The sequence below is a fragment of the Aquarana catesbeiana genome, linkage group LG07, assembly GCF_042186555.1.
Source record: "Aquarana catesbeiana isolate 2022-GZ linkage group LG07, ASM4218655v1, whole genome shotgun sequence".
NCBI classification, from domain to species: Eukaryota; Metazoa; Chordata; class Amphibia; order Anura; family Ranidae; genus Aquarana; species Aquarana catesbeiana.
Window position 1 is genome coordinate 120,294,956 of NC_133330.1, and position 25,095 is coordinate 120,320,050.

General features: G+C 44.0%; 1 protein-coding gene across 2 annotated transcripts in view; it reads right to left on the reverse strand.

The window, feature by feature from the left end:
• CACNA1I (calcium voltage-gated channel subunit alpha1 I) overlaps positions 1 to 25,095 on the reverse strand; it is a 3,871,666-nt gene that overhangs the window by 862,330 nt on the left and 2,984,241 nt on the right. For both annotated transcript variants that reach the window (XM_073592660.1, XM_073592661.1), the window contains one exon: positions 3,328 to 3,406. In XM_073592660.1, the coding sequence (XP_073448761.1) occupies positions 3,328 to 3,406 (79 nt within the window). The remainder of the gene's footprint in view (positions 1 to 3,327; positions 3,407 to 25,095) is intronic.

A 25,095-nucleotide genomic window follows, 5' to 3' on the forward strand; every position in this document is an offset into this window, starting at 1 on the left:
CATGAAGGTGATCGAAGCTCGCTTGGTCAGAGGCGGGGTGTCAGCGCACATTCCTGAAGGCAAGATCAGCATCCCCTTAGTCCACCGGTCTTGTCAAGCCTTCTGGTTTCAATATGTCTGAGACAAGTAATGTTCCTCTTCAGACAGCCCCTGCTGGAAGAATTTTCAGGCCTGCACATGGGCTTCATCACTATCTCATCTGATTTTTGTTGTATGTCGTATCTTGGCTTCAGCAGACAATCATGCTTTCATTGCCAATCAAGTTACTTGAGATTGTTATTTCGAAGGGGTGCTTGGTCTGGTTCTTCACCTTCGTTCTGAAGGTGGTGGGTCGGCCCACGGGGGTGTCCAGTGGCAAGTTTCCGATATCGTTTGACATTTTGGCTGCCCATCTAAGTACTCCTTCGTGGATTTGACGATTCGGCACTTCCTACAGTTGGGGGGGGGGGTATTGGCTATCCAAGCTGTTATCACCAATGCTTGAAGCTACTTCCATCACACCTGCCTGTTGGTAGGGCAATATAAATGGCGCAGATGTCATTTCACCACTGGGCTTACCCTTGGGTCAAAAGCAGTCCTTGCTTTGACACCTTAGCCAAGCACTCCATTGGATAGCCTGTTCAAAAGGGGGGCGTACAGTCACTTTAGGTATGCTAAATCATGCCATGTGACTTATTCGTAAGGATGGAGCCTGGCCCTCCTTCCCCTGTTCAGGACTCCAACATGGTTGTCAGGTTACAAGCAGAAGCACAACCCAATTTAAATCATATGAGACCAGTTTTCTGTATGTCTGGTATGGTTTCTCCATTTTTAACTATGCATACATATCTATCAGGTATCCAGCACTTCAGACCCCTGCAAACACCTGTCAGTTCATTCATTTTTGCGGCTCACCCTCTTAAACTTCCCCATACCAAGAATAGACAGACAGGCCAGGGGTTCGTGGGAATTTTACAGAGCTACTTAACTGGTGTCAGTTTTGAAGTGTTTGATCTTCTCTGCAATTATTTCAGTTTTGCAGGTTCCAAACAGGGGGTCCCTTCTTATCATCAATTCATGGGATGTTGGTTTTCCTCTTGTTATAGCTGATACATACCGGATCCGTATACTGAAGCCATCCAGGTGTGCCCTACTCTTCTAGACAGATTGTTACCTACCCTTCATCAAGCTTTCTTATCACACCTACTTTCATGTCTTTTTGCCCTCTTTCAGGCATACTGACCAGCTAGGCCAAGGCACATCTCAGACCTTGGTAGTTAGGATATCGCATTTCCAAGTGAAGACTCCATCTATAAGTAAGAAGGCTTGCCGGAGGCTAGCCTGTATTTGTTGGAGGAGTCTGAGGGGTATATATCCCTCCTCCTCTGTCTGATCCTGCGTCGGCTCGCATTCAGGGTTCCCACCCACCTGTTTCCCCTGAACCTTTCATATACTCATACACATCATCAGGGGCAGACTGACCAGTAGGGCACTCGGGCTCTGCCCAAGGGCCCGGGGCCAGCAGGGGGCCCCATGAGAGTACCTCCATTCCAATCTCTGCTTATCCCAGAGCCCAGTGCCGGAACAAGTCCCAGTACTGAGCTCTGGTAACTAGGCTGACAGGGGCTCGCTAGTGTTGGGCACTCAGGAGTCAGGATATCATCTGTGCCCGTGCTCTCTCCCGCAGTGATTCACCTCTGTGGCAGCCGACATCTCTCCCACCTGAGCCTGCAGCACATCACACAGACTCACTGAGGATCCTCCTCCTCGGTTCCGATGTACACAGACAGAAGGAGGAGGAGACGGGAGGAAAGATCTTACACAGCAGGAGCCGTGCTCATTCTTAGGTCTGTGTATAGTAGGGGGTGGGTGGTATGGGGGATTTAACAATCTGACCCCCCCTTCCCCAAAGCAAAGAGTTGCCACCTGTCCCTCTCTGCTCCCATCCCAGGGCTCCTCTGTGTCTCCATCCCAGGGGCCCCTCTGTGCCCCCATCCCAAGGATCCCTCATTGCCCCCATCCCAGGGATCCCTCTGTGCCCCCATCCCAGGGATCCCTCATTGCCCCCATCCCAGGGATCCCTCATTGCCCCCATCCCAGGGACCCCTCATTGCCCCCATCCCAGGGACCCCTCTGTGCCCCCATCCCAGGGATCCCTCATTGCGCCCATCCCAGGGATCCCTCATTGCCCCCATCCCAGGGATACCTCTATGCCCCCATCCCAGGGATCCCTCATTGCCCCCATCCCAGGGATCCCTCATTGCCCCCATCCCAGGGATACCTCTGTGCCCCATCCCAGGGATCCCTCTCTGCTCCCATCCCAGGGATCTCCTCTCTGCCCCCATCCCAGGGATCCCCTCTCTGCCCCATCCCAGGGATCCCTCTCTGCCCCCATCCCAGGGATCCCTCTCTGCTCTCTTCCAAGGGTGCCCTCTCTGTCCTCATACCAGGGTCCTCCTCTGTCCTTATTTTAGGGATCCTTCTCTGTTCTCATCCCAGGGGTCCCCTAAAAACCAAATGTGATAGGGAGCTCAAGACAGTAAGGGCTTGTTTACATTCGCAGTTTGGGGGTGGTAAAACCTCATAGTTTATGTTTGTTTTTGCCCCAACCACATCCCCTTTAACTGCAGTAGCCAGGGGTGTACACATGTTGCAGCCTCAGCAGGAATTATACACCCTGTCATGCTTGGCATGGGGCTGCTCTGCAAAGGCCGTGCAACCTTGTGCAGTACAGCAACCAAGTGGTTAAAGCAGGTGATAAGGTGGCATTGTATTGTCCCATCACATCACCTGCTTTAACCCCTTGGATCCCACACTAGCATGCTGCTACTGCATGCATTACACATGGTTGCAGGGTGTTTACAGAGTGGACCTATTCACTTGATTGGGTCACGATCACCCACCAAAAGCAAAAGGGGGTATAATTCCTGCCGCAGCATGTGTACATCCTCAGCTGCTGCCTCTGCAGCTAAAGGGGGTAGGAACCAACATATGTAATGTGGGCAGTGTGGGACACAGGGGGGGCCCATGATCTCCTATTGCCTGGGGGCCCCATGAGTTGTCAGTCCGCCCCTGCACATGGTACATTTTTTCATATTCATACATTCAGGGTATGCCCTCTTTCAGGCGTACTGACCAGCTAGGCCAATGCACACCTCAGGCCTTGGTAGTTAGGGTATTGCATTTCCAATGAAGACTCTGACTACAATTTTACATATTTAAAAAAATATCTAAAAGTATTTTACTGATCATTTACGCAGGAACTTTTGTTACAGAAAAATCTTGCCTATGTGATCAATAAAATTTCCACAGTCATAAAATTTCTGAATGTTTATAAAGTATACCCACCAAGTTTCCCAAACAGCTCGACTCCTAGAGCTGCATAAATAAAGAAGAGAAGCATGAAGAGAAGTCCCAGGTTTCCTACCTAAAACAAAAATGACAAGATTGAAAAGAACCTTGTAAAAAATTGAATTCATGATATTATAAGCATAAAAGCTAATGTCCCCACAAAACTAATATTTCAGTTTTTGGTAAACACTGGAGAGATAAACCATCTGGGATTCCATTGGTGAGATATCTGTCCTTGAGTTACTGGGTCTTCACATCTGCTATGGTTGTTACACCTTCATGCTATGCTCCCTGTTGAGTTTTATAATTACTGGTATTTATATGAAAGAGAATGCAAAAAGCGATGCTGAAACGTGCAAATGTAAGCAGGGATGCTTTAAAACCTCCAGGCAAACAGAATTTATAGGTGATTAATAAACCTAGAAGTTGGGATTTATAGAAGGGAAATATCGCTGTTATCATATTCAAGGCATGCAAAAAACTAGAAATTGACATGGCCAATTGGGCTCCTCATATAATTAAACATCACTCTTGGGTGGACTTACCCAAATATAATATATAATAGGGATGAATTGTATAAAAAATAGGTACATTAGCTCTACCCTTTTATAAGGAGAATTATAGTCAGTAATAGCCATTAGCAAAATTAGTCAATTTTGCTTTGCTAAAATGTGTCCTATAGGCAAAATGAGTTAGAGCTAAGAGGAATTGAGAAACTATGGTGGTTTGAGCTGTGTTCTTACAGTGCTTCCAAAGCAAAAACATTTTTACTTTAATGCATTCCCTGTTTTAGGACTTGCTGTGCCCCCCTTCCCCCCTAAACACTTACCTCACTACTAGATTGATCCAGCGCTTTTCCTGGCTGCAGTCATCTCTCCTTTCTCTCCCTTCACACAAGGACTGACATTAAGCAGCAGGAGCCAATGGCTCCTGCTACTGTCAGCCAAATTCAGAGAAAAGGGAGCAGGGCCGAGCTGCATTGTGTGTTTGTCAATAGATGCACACAGCACAGCTCAGGATTGAGTCTGCACATCTACCCCCATAGCAAGTAGCTTGCTAAGAGGAGAAGCCAGTGGCGGCTGGTGAAGTTTTAGGATGGGGGGGCGCCAGACCCCGCCCCTTCCCAGTTGGCCCATCCCACTTATCATAAGCCACACCCCTTATAGAATCCACCCACTCCATCCACTGTATTCCACTTGCTTCCACTCATAGTGTCAGGGGTATACAGCTCAGCATCACAGGACAGAGTATATAGCTCAGCCTCACAGATCATGGTATATAGCATGTCTCACAAAGCCTGGCATATAGCATTTCTCACAAAGCCTGGCATATAACATTTCTCACAAGCCTGGTATATAACATTTCTCACAAAGCCTGCCATATAGCATTTCTCACAAAGCCTGGCATATAGCATTTCTCACAAAGCCTGGCATATAACATTTCTCACAAAGCCTGGCATATAGCATTTCTCACAAAGCCTGGCATATAACATTTCTCACAAGCCTGGCATATAACATTTCTCACAAAGCCTGGCATATAACATTTATCACAAAGCCTGGTATATAACATTTCTCACAAATCCTGCACAATTACCCCCCCCCCCCAGTCTGCACAATTACCACCCCCTCACATGCACAATTACCCCGTCTGCACAATTACCACCCTTCCGTCTGCACAATTACCACCCCTCCGACTGCACAATTAAACCCCGTCTGCACAATTACCCCCCCTCTGCACAATTATCCCCGCCCCGCACAATTACTGCATCACTGGACCCCTTTACATTACACAGCACCCTGCATCACTGGACCCCTTTACATTACACAGCACCCTGCATCACTGGACCCCTTTACATTACACAGCACCCTGCATCACTGGACCCCTTTACATTACACAGCACCCTGCATCACTGGACCCCTTTACATTACACAGCACCCTGCATCACTGGACCCCTTTACATTACACAGCACCCTGCATCACTGGACCCCTTTACATTACACAGCACCCTGCATCACTGGACCCCTTTACATTACACAGCACCCTGCATCACTGGACCCCTTTACATTACACAGCACCCTGCATCACTGGACCCCTTTACATTACACAGCACCCTGCATCACTGGACCTCTTTACATTACACAGCACCCTGCATTACTGGACCCCTTTACATTACACAGCACCCTGCATCACTGGACCCCTTTAAATTACACAGCACCCTGCATCACTGGACCCCTTTACATTACGCAGCACCCTGCATCGATGGACCCCTTTACATTACACATCACCCTGCATCGCTGGACCCCTTTGCATTACACAGCACCCTGCATCACTGGACCCCTTTACTTTACACAGCACCCTGCATCACTGGACCCCTTTACATTACACAGCACCCTGCATCACTGGACCCCTTTACATTACACAGCACCCTGTATCACTGGACCACTTTACATTACACAGCACCCTGCATCACTGGACCCCTTTACATTACACAGCACCCTGCATCACTGGACTCCTTTACATTACACAGCACCCCTCAGCACAGACACCCCCATTCAGCACAGATGGACCCCCTTTCAGCACAGACCCCCCCTTCAGCACAGATGGACCCCCCTTTCAGCACATACCCCCCCCCATTCAGCACAGACCCCCCCCTTCAGCACAGACCACCCCCCTTCAGCACAGACCACCCCCCTTCAGCACACCCCCCCTTCAGCACAGATGGACCCCCCTTCAGCACATCCCCCCTTCAGCACAGATGGACCCCCCTTCAGCACATCCGCCCCTTCAACACAGATGGACCCCCATCTCTTTCAGTACCTCCTCAGATCAGTACGGCACAGGCACAGCCGGTCCCCTCTCCCTGTGTACACATAAAGGGGGAGGCGGCTTCACTCTGCTCGCTGTGCCTGTGTGACATCTGGCCCAGGACCGCTCAGACAGCCCGCGGCCACGAGGGAAGGGGATGGTTGGTCAGGTGCACCAGACCACCCCCCCTGCAACACCATGGCCAGTAGCTCGCCTCTCTCTCCCTGTGGGGTCAGACAGCAGCGCTACGGACAGGCAGCACTTACCTTCATTGGTGCCGCTCATCCTCTCTGAATCCACCGCACACAGCCACGCAATCACAGAATTGATGTAAATAGCCACGCTCTCTCCTCTGTCCCAGTCAACTACACCCCTACACAGTGATGCACGCAAATAGTACCGACCACTACTATCCTCTCCTCCGGTCCCTGCCAATCGTAGCCACTACTATAGACATGCCGACGAATCCCAATAGAGTGGAAGTGTGTGCGGGCACACAGCTTGCTCCCTGCACACGTCCTAAACACGGGCAAATCAGCTTCCCAGCCTGCAATCAGCTTGGGGGGGGGTGCCCAAGCACCCCCTATGGACGGGCCGCCACTGGGAGAAACTGAGAGTGCCAGTCGGGGACCCCAGAAAAGGAGGTTCGGGGCCTCTGTTTGCTATTTTAGGGAAAAAGAATCCTTTAAAACTGCTTTAACCACTTCAGCTCCAGAAGGTTTTTCCCCCCTTTCCTGACCAAGCCATTTTTTGTGATACGGCACTGTGTTGCTTTAACTGATAATTTTATTTTTTGCGCTATCAACAAAAAACACTTTAGAAAAAAAAATACATTTTTTTTTTACTTTCTGCTATAAAACATATCCAATAAAATGTTTTCACCAATTTAGGCCAATATGTATTCTGCTACATGTTTTTGGTACAAAAATCCCAATAAGTGTATATTGATTGGTTTGCGCAAAAGTTATAGTGTCTATAAACTATAGGATAGATTTATGGACTTTTTGTTTTCTTTATTGTTTTTACTAGTAATGATGGTGATCAGCGATTTTTTGTCAGACTGCAACATTGTAGCAGACAAATCTGACACTATGACACTTTTTGGGGACCAGTGACACCAATACAGTGACTGGTGCAAAAAAAATGCACTGTCACTGTATAAATGACACTGAAAGGGAAGGGGTTAGCACCTGGGGGCGATCAAAGGGTTAAGTGTGCTCCTAGGGAGTGATTTCTAACTGTGGGGGGAATGCTTGACACTTGAGGAAAACAGAGATCTGTGTTTATGCTTAGCAAAAACACAAGATCTCCATTTTCCTCACTGGCAGAACGGAGATCTGCCTTATTTACATAGGCAGAACGCCGTTCTGCCTCTCCTCGGAACGATCGTCAGGTCCCTGAGCACGAAGAAACAATGACTTACAGGTGTGAATTTGTGCTAAAGGGCCGCCCTGCCACAGTATATGTATGTGGGACGGTCCTTAAGCGACTTTCATAGGCTTTAACCAGTTCCGGACCACCCACCACACATTTACTGTGGCAGGGCAGTCTGGCTGTGTGAATCAACATACCTGTACATTGCCTGCGCCCACAGGTAGGGGGCGCATATGCCCACTATCCCCTCAGCGATCGGATTCGTTACAGAACTGATCAATCTGCAGACCCAGGCCAATGATTTATGGTCTGGACCTGCTGCTCGGTTCTGATGAATCACAGAACATCCTGTGCCTGTGTAATGTAAACACAGGCACAGGAAATTATGCAATCTCCCCTCCTGGAGCCCTTTACAGTTCCAGAGTGAGGGGAGATAACATCAATGGTGAGCACAAGCACTACACTGACACCAGTACACTTAGTTAGGTACATTTAAACCCCTGATCGCCACCCCCCGTTAACCCTTTCACTCCCTGTCACACTGTAACTAAATACAATTTACAGATTTTTTACTGATCACTGTATTGGTGTTACTTGTGACGCTAAATAGTGTTAGGGGCAGTTAGCAGCAGTTAGCGTCAGTCCCAGATAGGTAGGGTACCCACCATATATTCTCTAATAAAGTTTTAACCCCCTGATTACCCCCCAGTCAACCCTTTCACTCCCTGTCACAGTGTCATCCTACAGATTTTTTTCTGATCACTGTATTAGTGTCAATGGCAGTTAGCATCAGCGTAAGTTAGCGTCGGTGTTAGTGTCAACCCCAGACAGCGTCAGAATTTAACCCTTTGATTGTCAGCATCACTAACACACACTGTCAGGGAAATGGCCGAAGAACTGGCAATCCTGCCAGCACTCATCATGGTCACGCCAGGCGGATTGCCATGCACATGCAGATGTGCGACGGCGTGAGCGTGCGCATGCAGATGCGTGCGCACAACATGACAGATGTTGGCGCCCTCTGGCCTATTTAAACCTGCCACTGACACATGCAGATTGCTGGATTATCTTCAGCTTCCCGTATCTTCTGTGTTCTGTGTATCCTGATCTTTGGACCTCCCACTACCGACCCGGCTTGTTGTTACCTGCTTATCCTGATCTCCTGGCTTGACCCAAAGCTTGCAACCTGACTTTGCTCCTGCTTGTTCCCTCGTTATTGACCTTAGCTTGGCTCACAACTTTGCTATCTCCTATCTACTGTGTATGACCCCAATTTGTTCCAGTTCTGCTATCCGAACCAATCACAGACTGATCCACCGTGTATGACTCCTGGCTTGGCTCCTGACTCCATTCCTGGTTCGCTCCACTGCCTTATATCTTTGACACTACCTAAACACGTCTGCCATACAGTACACCCAGCTTGCTCCAACCACTCTCTGGTGACCAGCTCATCTAACAGCAGTAACCAGCAAACTGTGCCTCTTTGGGCACTGCACTCCCTGTACCACTCGCAGGGGTGCACTGCACTTAGCCGTAAGGGGAGCCCTCTCAGCAACTCTGCCTCACACCTGAAACCTGACACACACACTATACATCTTCATTACTAGTATAGTGTCTGAACGGATCAATATCTTTGATCAGATCAAAACTTTACTAGGGTCCCCAATAGTATAGTGTTCCCAAAAATTCAGCGTTAGCAGGATCAGCCCTGACACCTGCCAGCACCTACGTTTAGCCCATCCATCCACCCCACAAACAAGTGCAGTATCAGTAGATAACTATCACTTCTGATACACAGCACACAAAACCACAGCGTTAGCTGAGTCAAGTCTGATCTCTGCTAGCCCTAACAGTTACAATTTTTTGTAGCAGTTCAAATAGTCATTTACAACTAGGTGATTTTTTACCTTTGAGGCACACTAGGTACCTGTAAATTTAGTGGCCAATATGTCAAACAAAAGGTACACTAGTGTAGAGGCCTACAGGATACTAAGCATGACAGATGAGAGCACAGGGGAAGCCTCAATGTCAGAATCAGAATCAGATTCAGGCTCAGTATACAAACCTGTAGAGAGCAGCGGCACCCTGACATATAGCCCTGATGACGGAGCAGAGATCCCTGTTATGGTGAGGCGTACCAGACCCCATTCCTCTGTTGCTGAGGTGCAACAATCACATGGTTCTTGTATGCAGCAGAGTGCTGGTACTAGTGCTGCTCTAACTTCTGGTGAACTGGCGAGAACCAACAGCCTAGTACCTCCTGGTTGTAGATAAAGCAGCACTGCAGTAACACTTGGTGATATGGTGAGTTCCATAAGTGCAGTTCAAGCTGTTGCGGTGGCTGGCACAAGTAGTGTCCTGCAGCCACTAAGAATTCAGACAGAGGCCAATAGAGCCCATAGTGCCCTTCCTGATACGCTTGCAAATCCTGAGTGGCAGCCCATCAATTCTGCAGCGCCTGTACTTCCCCCATTTACTGGCCAACCCGGAATTCAGGTGTAAACAGCAAATTTAACCGCCCTTGGTTTTTATAAGCTGTTTATGACCAAAGATCTGTACAGATCTATTGGGGACCAAAGCAATTTATATGCTGATCAACTTATCGCCGCAAACCCAAATTTGACCCTTGCCAGACAATTTGCATGGAAACCTATCATTGTTTCTGAATTTAGAACATTTGTAGGCCTATCCCTCATCATGGGCATTACTAAAAAGAGTGATTTGCGATCATATTGGTCCACTCACCCAATTCACCATATGCCCGTGTTCTCTGCTGCCATGGCCAGGACTAGATAAGAGCAAATCTTGCGGTTTATGCACTTCAACGACAATGAACTATGTCATCCTCGGGGTGACTCTGCATATGACTGACTCCACAAAATTTGGCCCCTCGTAAACCACTTCAACCAAAAATTTGCAGCCTTGTATATCCCCAAACAAGATATGGGGTCAAAATATATAAGCTCTGTGACAGGGCAACAGGCTATACATGTAGTTTCCTTGTTTACAAGGAAAAAGATAGCAGTGTGGAGCCCCCCGATTACCCAGACTACATAGGTAACAGCAGCAAGATTGTTTGGGACTTGATGTCCACCTTATTCCGAAAGGGGTACCATTTATACATGGACAATTTTTAGACACCTCTTTTTATTAGGAATTGGCGCATGTGGCACCGTGAGATCAAATCGCCCTGGCTTCCCCCAACAGCTTGGAAATGCCCCACTTAGACGGAGGGGGGGGGTCTGCTTGAGGTGCAATGAATTGCTTGCAGTGAGGTGGAAGGACATTCTGCCATTCACGCAGACACAGCAGTTCAAACTGTAACAGTGACTGGTGTTGATGAGAAGCCCCTCTGTGTCCACAAATACAACCTTAAAATGTGAGGGGTGGACTTCAACGACCAGATGATAGGGCAACACTTAATTGCCCGTAAGTCCAGACGCTGGTACAAAAATGTGTCTGTGTTTAATCATTAACTAGGGATGGGCTGGATGTTCCAGTCAAATGTAAGTTCGACTCGAAAATCAGCTGTTTGTTTGCGCGTTGAACAAATGAACAAATGGGGCACTCGCAGGAAACTGCACTCACTGCGAGATTGCATTGCATTGAAGGCTGCTGATTAGCCAAAGAATGACCTGTATGCTTTGGCCAATCACAACGAGATGTGCTGTGAGAGCCATGATTGGCCAAAGGCAGGGTGCCTTTGGCCAATCATGGCTCAGGGGCTAAGTCCACACCCCACACCATATAAGGCTGCTGCTTACATGGCGGACATATATCGTGAATGAATGGAGGTTAGGCAGGTAGTTAGTATAGTGTGCAGTCAGTCAGTGTAGTATATATAGTACAGTTCAGAGTATAGAGTGCAGTTAGTGTAGTATATTTAATACAATTCAGAGTATATAGTGCAGTCCGTATAGTATATATAACACAGTTCAGTGTATATAGTGCAGTCCGTATAATATATATAACACAGTTCAGAGTATATACTGCATTCCGTATAGTATATATAATACAGTTCAGAGTATATAGTGCACTCCGTGTAGTATATATAATACAGTTCAGAGTATATAGTGCAGTCCATATAGTATATATAATACAGTTCAGAGTATATAGTGCAGTCCGTATAGTATATATAATATAGTTTGGAGTATATAGTGAAGTCTGTATAGTATATATAATACAGTTCATAGTATATATTGCAGTCCGTATAGTATATATAATACAGTTCAGAGTATATATTACAGTCCATATATTATATATAATACAGTTCAGAGTATATATTGCAGTCCCTATAGCATATATATATAATACAATTCAGAGCATATAGTGCAGTCCATATAGTATATATAATACAGTTCAGAGTATATAGTGCAGTCCGTATAGCACATATAATACAGTTCAGAGTATATAGTGCAGTCTGTATAGTATATATAATACAGTTCAGAGCATATAGTGCAGTCTGTGTAGTATATATAATACAGTTCAGAGTATATAGTGCAGTCCGTGTAGTATATATAATATGGTTCAGAGTATATAGTGCAGTCCGTGTAGTATTTATAATACAGTTCAGAGTACATATAGTATTAGACATGTGCGCCGTCAATAAATTCATTTAGTTTCATTACGTTTTCGTTTAGTACGAAAGTTCGTTATGATGAATTTATCATTATGAGGGGCTCCCACCATCCCTGTGCTGACTTCCTGGGTTTTTAACCTTTAGATTCGTTAACTTTTCATAAAAATAACGAATGTTCGTTATGATGAATTTATCATTATGAGGGGTTCCCACCATCCCTGTGCTGAGTTCCCAGGTCTGTACACCTGCTGTGTCCAATATAAGGGGTTCCCACCATGCCTGTGCTGAGTTCCCGGGTCTGAGTGTACACCCGCTGTGCCCATTATGAGGGGTTCTCACAATTCCTGTGCTGTGCTGACTTTCTCTGATTGGTGAACAAAACACCAGTCACGTTTCTGTTGTAACGGAATTTGGATCCGAAATTCCTTAACGAAATTTCGTATTTTGTATAAAATTTGCAAGCATAGAAATTCCCATAGGGTTCCCACCATCCCTGTGCTGAGTTTCCAGGTCTGTACACCTGCTGTGTCCATAATGAGTGGTTCCCACCATCCCTGTGCTGAGTTCCCGGGTCTGAGTGTACACCAGCTGTGCCCATTATGAGGGGTTCCCACCATCCCTGTGCTGTGCTGACTTCCTGGGTTTTTAACTTTTAGGTTCGTTAACTTTTCGTAACAATTACGAATGTTCGTTATGAGTTACAAAATTCTGATAGCGAACAAAAGACATTCCCATTCAGAATATCCTTTAATCTGAATCTGAGGCAATCTGAGGAGGTCCACTTAACCACTTCCCGCCCGCCCTATAGCGGATTGACGTCTGGGAAGTGTTTCCGTTATCCTGACTGGGCGTCATATGACGTCCAGCAGGATAAAATGCCGCCGCGCGCCCCCGGGGGTGCGCATCACGGCGATCGGTGGAGCTGTGTGTCAGCCTGACACACCGCTCCATCGATCTTGGTAAAGAGCCTCCGGCCCCCAATATTTTTAATCAGTGCCACCTGTCATTGCCCATTGTTGCCACCTGTCAGTGCCCATCTGTGCCCATCAGTGCCCACCTATCAGTGCCCATCAGTGTCACACATCAGTGCCACCCATAAGTACCCATCAGTGCCACCCATATGTACCAATCAATGCTACCTACGAGTGTCCATCAGTGCCACATACGAGTGCCCATCAGTGCCGCCTATGAGTGCCCATCGGTGCCACCTATGAGTGCCCATCGGTGCCGCATACCAGTGCCACCTATCAGTGTCCATCAGTGCCACCTATCAGTGCCCATCAGTGCTGCGGTGCCCATCAGTGCCGCCGTATCAGTGCCCGTCAGTCTAGCCATATCAGTACCCGTCATTGAAGGAGAAAACATACTTAATTACAAAAAATTTTAACAGAAACAAAGAAAAACTTGGTTTTTTTTTCGAAATTTTCGGTCTTTTTTTATTTGTTGCGCAAAAAATAAAAACCGCAGAGGTGATCAAATACCCCCAAAAGAAATCTCTATTTGTGGGAACAAAATGATACAAAATTTGTTTAGGTACAGTGTAGCATGACCGCGCAATTGTCATTCAAATTGCGACAGCGCTGAAAGCTGAAAATTGGCAATGGGCGGGAAGGTGTCTAAGTGCCTGGTATTGAAGTGGTTAAGGAACATCTTTCTCTCCTTCCTTGGTGGGAAGTAATTTATACCTGATAGAGGCATCAAAGGTCTATTATGTTGCCAAGACAAACTAGGTTATCCCAAGGTCTCCATTGTAATTGAGGTCAGATCCTTAACAAGACCTCTATACTGCCTCGGTAACCGTATTATCTGGTCCAGATTTAAATTGCTTATATTTTCCTCCAGTTGTACCCATTTTTTCTGGGAAGTTCCATGAACCCACTCTATTATGCTCCGCAGAACTGCAGCTTCATGATACTTCCCAAAATCTGGAAGAAGCAGACTCCTAAGTGATTTTGGTTTAGCCAGGGTCTTATAAGCAATGTGAGAGCCTCTATGTTTCCATATAAATCTCTTGATTAAAAAACCAAGGGTTTTAAAATAGGTCCCTGGAATATTTATCTGGAAGGTCTGAAAAATATACAGGGCTTTCGGAAGGGTCATCATTTTAATTACATTTATCCTACCAAACCAGGACATCCTGACAACAGGGTATCCCTTCAGATCTTGTTTGATTTTATTAAGTTAGGGCAGATAGTTATCCTGATATAAATCTATTACTGATGTAGAAGAACGTATACCCAAATATTTTAAGGCTTTTTGCTTCCACACAAAAGGATACAGTGGTCTAAGAGCTCTACACTCCACTGGAGTAACAGAGATATTTAATATTTCAGTTTTCTCTATATTTACCTTTAAAGTGTTACTAAACCCAGTAATAGGAAAATAATTAATTTGCCCCCTACCCCCCCCCCCCCACAGTGTCCACAGCTTATATATCTTCTTTTTACAATAAAATATTGTCACTATATACCTTTTTGGCTGATCTGTATACCACGGTCAGTGATAAACTGCACAGTTTCTCCAGTGCTGAGAGTTCAGGAAGGAGGAGATTTCCACGTCAGCCTGTATACATGCCCACATGTGTGATGTCAATATCATGCGACCTGGCTAGTTCAGCTCAACAAGGAAATATTCTCTACAGCATAAAAGACACAACTAAGCATGTGTAGGTCAGCTACTCTGCCTGTGTTAGTTGGCCTTCCCCAGATAGACAGTGCAGGGAGGGAAGGATCTGTGCATACAGGATAAAACAGCCTTTTTACACAATGCAGAGGATTAACCCCTTAAGTTCCACAGTGAGTATAACAAGCATGCTATGCTGCATATACAGACTGATTTTACTGTTGTCTGTTTAGTACCACTTTAAGTTTGAGATTTCCTCATACCTTTTAAATTCTGCAAGAATATTTGGTCTCTAACGGGTTAGATACATATAACATAATGTCATCCACGAAAGCGGACACCTTATGTTCTTGTTTCGCTATCTCTAAACCCTAAATTTTTTAGTTTGCCCGTATGGTCGCTAACAAAGGCTCTAAAGATAGTACAAAAAGTAAAGGAGAAAGTGGACATACCTGACGAGTACCATTATAAAGCGCAAAGGGTTCTGTCAAACTCCTGTTAACCTGTACTTGGGCTGTTGGGTTGGAGTATAATGCCTCTATCTGCTTATACATCCGCGGACCTAAGCCAAAATGATGTAGTGTCGAAAGCATATACTCCCAATCCAATCTATCATAAGCCTTTTCAGCATCTACTGACAGAAAGAGTATCGGTTTCTTCCCTTGCTTGGCTACATGCATCAAAAGTATCATTCTTATTACATTATCCCTTGCTTCCCTCCCAGGAATAGATCTTTCTCTATCCAGTTAGACATGTGGGGTTTCAGCCTCTCAGCCCAAATCCTAGTATCCATTTTAATATCCATTAATCAAAGATATTGACCTAAAACTGGAGCATAGTGTTGGATCTTTCCCTTCTTTTGCCAATAGTGATATATAAGCCCCCAATGCTTTCTTACGCATTTCCAAACCACCCCCAATGGAGTTTATGTATGTCTGGAAGTAAGAAATTAAGATTACTAAGAATTTCTTAAAATATAAAGGCGTATATCCATTTTGGCCTGGGCTTTTACCTACCCCTATGATTTTAATTGCATGTTGTATTTCTTCTATAGAGATATCACTGTCTAACTTGGTAGCACCTTCTTCTGATATAGCTAAAAGTTTTGCCTTCTGTAGATATTGTTCTATTTTATTTCGTCAACATTAATAAACAAAACAAAATTAAATAAAATGAAACTACACTAAATGAATTCCCGAAATATATCAACAAAACAGAATTAGTAACATAACAATTCTATCCAAACACAAAACACATTTTTACGTTCTACAAATGTCTATTTTATTATTGGTTTTTCTAAATATAGAAAAAGTACAAAATATGGAAAGAAAGAAAAAGGACATGAATTTATTTTTAATTTCTTATTTATTACTCTTATGAATGCTCTGCCTGTAGATGGATCTAAATCCGACCAGTTCAGCAGGGACTAGCCAATTTTTGATCCATCTATGGCTGTTTCTGCTCAACAGAAGTCAATCTACCAATCAACTCTCAACTGTTGGAAAACACTTTCTTTATCAGTTGGCTGCAGCCACTGATTGGTATCTTCTGACATTGGAGGTGTCCCACTAACTGAGTGAAAAAAATGAACTGTGTATGGCCAGCCTTAGTCAGACTCTATTGATTTGGCTTCATTTTCATTCCACCTTATTCAATAAAGTAGAATTAAGGGGGCGTGGCCGGAAGCCGAAGAGTATGACTGCTTAGAAGCAGAGCTCCATTCCTCAGTAGCAAACCGGAGCTATTCCCACAGTCCCTGGGCCTCGGAACATGGCGTTTTCACTATCCAGACCATCGGGCACCTGTACACAACATGTCTAGAAAAAGAAAAGACACAGGGAAACTCAGGTGGATGACGGATTTCTTCCAGCAGCCCCACCGCCAGCACAGCCAAGATGGCGCTGGTAAGCACACAGGGAACACACATGGCAGATCTCAGGCAAACAGAGAGAACACAAAGCGCTTCTCAGTCAAAATGTCCCAGCCTCATGAAAACAGCAGCTATCACTCTCAGTCCTCCTCTTCTTCATCCAGCCTTGTAAAGGCAAAACAACAAAATCGCCAGCACTACACAGCTGCAAGAGAAATAGGAGACCTAAATGCCTCTCTTAATTACACAATAGAACTACAAGACTCCATCTTGGAGTTTCCTACCAAAGATCAGCCTGTAATGGACACAACATTACAAGTCATGCTTGTCTCATTGCACAGCACCATCCATGTGGATATAATATCCCTCACAAATCATTTCAAAAATGAAATGTTAGAAGTCAAAGGCAGAGTTACCCTTATTGAAAACAAGATAGGGGAATTTGCTGAAACAGTTAGCAAAGTCATAGATGCACACAATGACAGGGAGAACGAACTACAACGTATCAAGGCCAAGATGGCGGATTTGGAAGATCGATTGAGAAGAAACAATGTTAAAATCTGCAGTATACCAGAAACAGTCAAAACAGCTAAACTTCATGATCACTTCCATAACATATTAAAAGAAAAACTACCTGACTTTCCTGAGCAGAACTGGCCATTGATAGGATCCACAGATTACTCAAGCCAAGACATCTCCCAGACCAGCTAGCAAGAGATACGATTGTCCGCATCCATTTTTACCAAACCAAGGACAAATTTCTTATGCGCACGAGAAATCCAGATAAGAAGTTCCCATGCACTCAAGACCTCTGCATACACAATGCAAAGAAGGTGAAACATGACTACCATCACTAAACCTTTGCGAAACCACCAGATCATTTGCCGATGGGAATATCCAGCCAAACTTCAAATTACCAAAGACTAAAACACGGTCACCATCGCTTCGGTAGATAATGGCATCCGCCTTTTGAAAGAATGGAACATTCTGGAATCAGACGATGGTCCTCACACTGCATCTTCACAACCCACAACCCACAGTCACCTACTTGGCACAGTGCAGCGAATGGTTAAAGGCCCAGGCTACAATATGACTATATTACTTTTTCATTGCAGCTCCGATAAGCTCATAGAAAATACCATAGTTTTGTTTTTTGACCCCCTCTACTCCAGTGGGAATTTATCTCCTCAGATTATTCTAGAATTGTCTTTTTTTTACTATTTTACACTAGGAACAATTTTTCTTATTTTTTACTGGTGTTTCCCTATCATTTCACTGAATCAAGATAAGAGTTCAAACATTCCAGGACACTAAAGTTCTCAATTTGAACCACAAAATTAAACTCTGAATCAGACACCACACAAGGTTCTTTACAGCATCAGGTTCCAATTTCCCTTCCTTTAGGCTCGGTTCACACCTAAACCGGCCGTGGATCGCACAGCAATGCTGTCCGTCCCTGTTCTCTATTTCAGGGACAAATCAGGGCAGAATCTTTGTCTGAATTTGGCCCTGAAATGGAGATAAAGATGCACAGCGTTTCCGTGCAGTGCGCTCCGCAGCCGCACCGGAGACATGTGAGCCGGTAACATTATCCTGCTATTCGAATTCAATGCGTGGAACCCGCATCCAATGCACATAGGTGTGAACCCAGCCTTAATGTCAAACGGCTAACATGTTATGGAAAGAGACACACCTTCTACAGTGTGATTTATGGTGTCTCCAGGAAACCATTTTCTCTTCTAAAAACCCTCTGAAACTAAAACATCCCCGATTCCCCACAGTGTGCTGCTCCAATGCTTCCAAGAGAGGAGTCACAATCCTAGTCAAAGACACAGTCTCCTTCAAAAATTAAAAAATGGAGAGTTGTTAAACCTCATCACAGGATGGACTGTGGAGATCTCATATATAGGGCAGTGCCAACGTCCTAAACTATAAGTGATAAAAAAAAAAGGGGTATACCCAGAAGAACGGAGGACATGGACTTTCTAGGCACCAATCATAAAATTAAATATAAATTTTTATTTATACAAAGAAATACAAAAAAAGCACAAGTGTACACATTATTTTTTAAAAATCGCAAACATTGCAAAAACGGTGATAGGTACTACCACATAAATACATGAAAATAGATCGGGGGGTATCCCCTACACGAAAGGAGGGGATCCAACCCCTCTATTTCCACTAAAAGACCTCAAACTGATATAGCTCAGTATAGCTCTACATGTTTCGCAATTTGAATGCTTCTTCAGGAGCTTGTTTGAGTTACCTATAATAGGGAGGAAATAGACAAAAAGACATACACCAAAACAAGGAATAACATGTTAATGTCGTTTTTTTACCAACATAAAAACCTTTACAATAATACGTCTCAATCAAAAACGCTGAGTACCGTGAGGAAGCAAACCCAAAGGCCCAAGAATCAACACGCATATGGTGACATACAATCACATGTGGGGACGTGTCTGGTAGAAAGATCATAGCACCACTAAGAACCAGAAGGATAGTGAACTAAAAAGTTCCAGCTGTCCGAAAACGGATATTCAAAGGCTATACATATGTAATGAAAGCAGGGCTGTAAATTAGTATGTATGAAGGGGAAAAAAGGGGGGAAGGGAGGGAGGGGGGAAAATGGGGGAGAAGGAGGGGAAAATGGGGGAGAAGGAGGGGAAAAGGCAGGGAACAGGGGGGAGGGTGTTGGGGGGGGGGAAGGAAAAGACAAAAGGAGAGAAAGAAACAAAAGGGGGGGAGAAAAGAGGAGGAAGAGAGGGAAAAAAACAAGAGGGAAGAAGGTAAAAGAAAAAAGAGGAGGACAAGAACAGTAAAAGAGACACTGGGTGAAATGGAAAAAATAATATACCAGCTAGGGTAGTTGGATCTATCTTCAAGCCAAGTAGGGGCTGTAAATAGTTGAAACACATATGCTCCAGGATTTAACCTCCAATAGCCTGGGTACATACGAAAATCTAGAGGCTCTGATCTGAAAAATATAAGTCTCCTTCAAACCTATCCGCACAGAAATTGACTCTAATGGTAGATATATCATACTCATTTGTAAGATCAATAACGTTTTATACACCCTAGTAAATATATATTTACCTAATGTGAAACAAATAGCCTCTGTAAAGAAAATATGGAAATTGATGCAAAGCATGAAACAAGGACATGTCATTCTGTGTGTTAATTTCAGTGCTATCCCCAACAACCAGTTATATGTTTCTAACAATCGCAATCGCCACTACAGAGCTACCCTATCACATTTTATGTCTTCAGTAGACTTTCATGATGTGTGGAGATGCCAACACTCAACGGAAAGGGATTTTTCCCATTTCTCGAGTGTACATCAAACATACTCTAGAATAGATCTTTTCTTAGTGGACAAATTTCTCCTGCAAAGTGTTAGTATGTCAAATATACATTCTATCATGTGGTCTTACCACGCCCCAATCTCAATCACTGTAGAAGGATCTTGCATGGCAACTAGGGTAAATAGATGGAAAAACAATACCTCTCTATTTGAACATCCAGATCACAAAAAAAATTCTAGAAACACTAAAAGACTTATTTTCCATCAACCCCGCTTTTGTGGGAGATCCCTTCATTACTTGGAATGCTCATAAAGCATACATGAGAGGAATACTTCTGAAACTTTGCGGTATTCTAAAGAAGCAGTGGAGCCAGCAGCTCAATGACTTAATAGCTAAAATTAGGGTTCTAGAAAAAACAAACAAGACATTTCCCAATCACACACTTAGCTCACAGCTTGACCAAGCTCGACACAAACTTTGTTTACACCTTATAGCACTGTAGGAAGGTGGACAGCACACTTTTACTGCCATGGTAATAAAGCTGGCAAACCTATGGCAAATCAAGTAAACGAAAAAACTATTAAGCAAAAATATCTTATTTATACCATCCCAAATCGGGAGATAAACTTATCAATCCAAAAGAAATTGCTAATGCTTTTCGTTACTACTATGAAAACTTATATAACTTAAAGGAGGATGTAGACATACCCCAACCAACTCATACCTCAATTCAACATATCCTAGATTTCATTTCCCTACCCACACTAGACAAAGACCAATTATTAAGTCTTAATACACCAATCTTAGAAAAAGAGATACAGGAAATTGTACTATCGCTCCCACATAACAAATCCCCAGGACCAGATGGGTTCTCTTTGGAATACTACTGAGCTTTTCACAGTACTCAGAATCCCCATCTTCTAAATGTCTATGAAGCTGCTGTTTCCAAAGCCTCGTTCCCTTCAGAAATGCTATCCGTCACAATCGTAACGTTACCAAAACCTGGCAAAACACCTGACACGCCTCAAAACTTCAGCCCTATATCACTATTAAATGTAGACCTAAAAATTTATGCCAAGATTATCGCTGACAGACTAGCCCGCCCCTTAACTACTCTGGTGAAACAAGACCGAGTAGGCTTTATCCCTAGTCATCAAGCACCTGATGCCACACGCAGAATCATCAATCTACTACACTTAGCTGAAACCTCAAAGATCCCTTCTCTGCTCCTGTCTCTGGATGCGGAGAAGGCCTTTGACAGGATTCATTGGGGGGTACTTTTTTTTTTCAATTAAATTATTTTTATTGAGTTTTTTCATTATACAACATAAAAGAAAAAACACATATAAAACATTTTAAAACATTACCCAGCCAAATCCCACCCAGAAATAATAATTAAAAAAAAAATCCATATCTGCGCTCACCAAACTATATTTACATTTCTACTTAGACCCCTCCAGCACATTACTACCGTAGATGCTACATATATTCATATTTAATCATTTCCAAAATTCTGTCTCAAAATTAACTTTCCATATTATCATTAATATACTCAGCTGACTAAGTTGCAAACTAACCACCATTGCCAAATTTTTACATATTTTTTTAGGGAACCTCTTATGTTTATATGTCAGTTCCTCTCTTCTTAAATTAAGATTAGTTGCTTTGATCCATTGATCTATTGTTGGTGGGTAATTTGATATCCATTTTTGTAATAAAAATTTGCGAGCCATATACATAGCTCTCATCCACATCATGTGCATTTTTTGGATCAAGCTGTACTTGTGTAGAACACAGGGAATTTAGAGTATCAAATACACCCTCTCAGTAGCGCTCCAATTTTGGACATCGCCACAACATATGCATAAGTGTACCTGTGCCAGTGGTACATCTTGGACAATTTGGTGTATTTGCTTTACCCTAATGCCCCGTACACACGGTCGGATTTTCCGACGGAAAATGTGTGATAGGACCTTGTTGTCGGAAATTCCGACCGTGTGTAGGCTCCATCACACATTTTCCATCGGATTTTCCGACACACAAAGTTTGAGAGCTTGCTATAAAATTTTCCGACAACAAAATCCGTTGTTGGAAATTCCGATCGTGTGTACACAAATCCGACGGACAAAGTGCCACGCATGCTCAGAATAAATAAAGAGATGAAAGCTATTGGCCACTGCCCCGTTTATAGTCCCGACGTACGTGTTTTACGTCACCGCGTTTAGAACGGTCGGATTTTCCGACAACTTTGTGTGACCGTGTGTATGCAAGACAAGTTTGAGCCAACATCCGTCGGAAAAAATCCTAGGATTTTGTTGTCGGAATGTCCGAACAAAGTCCGACCGTGTGTACGGGGCATAAGAGTGCTGTTTTAAAGGAGTATAATGGACTCTATTAATGATAAATAACTGAGTGAAACACTGTGAGAAGGATAAGGATACACTAAATACATTTTTTAAGGCTTGCCCCCACTCCTCATCACTAAGTGTCTCTAGATTTCTATTCCACCATCCAAAACTACCTTCTTGTGAATTAGTTCTAGTTATCATTTGTATAGAAGAATATATACTTCCTATGAGTCCCTGTTTAACACGTCTTACCGATACTGCCAAAGCTAGAACTGATGAAGGATCATATTTTATTAGAAAGGTCTTTGCTTGACTCTGCAAAGCATGCCATAACTGTAAATATTGAAAAAATAATTTATTGGACAAATGGTACTTCACTGCCAACTTATCAAATGAGAAGCGAAATGCCCGACTTTTTCCATAAATCAAAATTTTCAAGCTTAGCCACTTCAGGCAATTGTAAATTATTCCATATGGGCATATATTGAGTGTATCCCTCATATTGAGTTTCTCATTGAACAGTAATCCAAATCCTATGTATCAAATAAAATGTAGGATATATATGTTTATTATAGAAATGGTAAGCTACTAGGGATGAGCTTCGCGTTTGAGTCAAACCCATGTTCGACTCGAACATCAGCTGTTCGATCGTTCGCCGAATTGCAAACGTTATGGGCCGTTCGCGCCAAATTCGTGTGGCGCGTCACGGCCCATAATTCACTGCTGCATCGCAGTGCATTGCTGGCTGATGATTGGCCAAGCATGCACTATGACCCGCATGCTTGGCCAATCACAGCGCCGTTGGTAGAGAGAGCTGTAATTGGCCAAAGCCAGGGTGGCTTTGGCCAATTATGACTCAGGGGGTTTAGAACACGCCCCACACTATATAAGGCCGCCTGCACGGCGGCCCTGTGTAGTGTGTTCCTGCGTGCTGAGAGATAGAGAGAGAGACAGTGTCATTTCATTTGAGTTAGCTAGATTAAGCAGGACAGTCAGTGAGTTAGCTGCAATTACAGTGTATTGTGTATATATATGCATCCCAGGTGTTGCATATATATATATATATATATATATATATATATATATATATATACACTGTATTCAGTTTAGCTAGCTCCGTTCCTGTTATCTTCCAACTGACAAGCAGGCTTGTCTTGTTACAGTATTTACAGCTACCTGAAGAAAATTGCTAGTGTTCTTTTGATCCTATTAGTACCACAGTCAGGCAGCTAGACTATTTACAGTTAGTGTAGTGCGTCCTCCTCACAGTATTCAGCTAAAACTACAAGTTAGTGTAGTGATACCTCTGCACAGTGTTCAGCTAAAGCTACAAGTTAGGGTAGTGCTTCCTGCTCACAGTGTTCAGCTAAAACTACAAGTTAGTGTAGTGCGACCTCTGCACAGTGTTCAGCTAAAGCTACAAGTTAGTGTAGTGAGACCTCTGCACAGTGTTCAGCTAAAGCTACAAGTTAGTGTAGTGCGTCCTGCTTACAGTGTTCAGCTAAAACTACAAGTTAGTGTAGTGCGACCTCTGCACAGTGTTCAGCTAAAGCTACGAGTTAGTGTAGTGCGTCCTCCTCACAGTGTTCAGCTAAAACTACAAGTTAGTGTAGTGAGACCTCTGCACAGTGTTCAGCTAAAGCTACAAGTTAGTGTAGTGCATCCTGCTTACAGTGTTCAGCTAAAACTACAAGTTAGTGTAGTGCGACCTCTGCACAGTGTTCAGCTAAAGCTACAAGTTAGTGTAGTGAGACCTCTGCACAGTGTTCAGCTAAAGCTACAAGTTAGTGTAGTGTGTCCTGCTCACAGTGTTCAGCTAAAACTACAAGTTAGTTTAGTGCGACCTCTGCACAGTGTTCAGCTAAAGCTACAAGTTAGTGTAGTGCGTCCTCCTCACAGTGTTCAGCTAAAACTACAAGTTAGTGTAGTGAGATCTCTGCACAGTGTTCAGCTAAAGCTACAAATTAGTGTAGTGCGTCCTCCTCACAGTGTTCAGCTAAAGCTACAAGTTAGTTTAGTGTGACCTCTGGACAGTGTTCAGCTAAAGCTACAAGTTAGGGTAGTGCGTCCTCCTCACAGTGTTCAGCTAAAACTACAAGTTAGTGTAGTGCGACCTCTGCACAGTGTTCAGCTAAAGCTACAAGTTAGTGTAGTGCGTCCTCCTCACAGTGTTCAGCTAAAACTACAAGTTAGTGTAGTGAAACCTCTGCACAGTGTTCAGCTAAAGCTACAAGTTAGTGTAGTGTGTCCTCCTCACAGTGTTCAGCTAAAACTACAAGTTAGTGTAGTGCAACCTCTGCACAGTGTTCAGCTAAAGCTACAAGTTATTGTAGTGCGTCCTCCTTACAGCGTTCTGCTAAAACTACAAGTTAGTGTAGTGAGACCTCTGCACAGTGTTCAGCTAAAGCTACAAGTTAGTGTAGTGCGTCCTCCTCACAGTGTTCAGCTAAAACTACAAGTTAGTGTAGTGAGACCTCTGCACAGTGTTCAGCTAATGCAACAAATTAGTGTAGTGCATCCTGCTCACAGTGTTCAGATAAAACTACAAGTTAGTGTAGTGCGACCTCTGCACAGTGTTCAGCTAAAGCTACAAGTTAGTGTAGTGAGACCTCTGCACAGTGTTCAGCTAAAGATACAAGTTAGTGTAGTGCGTCCTCCTCACAGTGTTCAGCTAAACCTACAAGTTATTTTTTTGCGAGCTCTGCACAGTGTTCAGCTAAAGCTACCTGTAGAAGGTTGGTGGTGTTTTCCTGATCCTATCACTACCGCAGGCAGCTAAATAAGCTACAAGTTATTTTTTGGCGAGCTCTGCACAGTGTTCACCTAAAGCTACCTGTCGAAGGTTGGTGGTGTTTTCCTGAT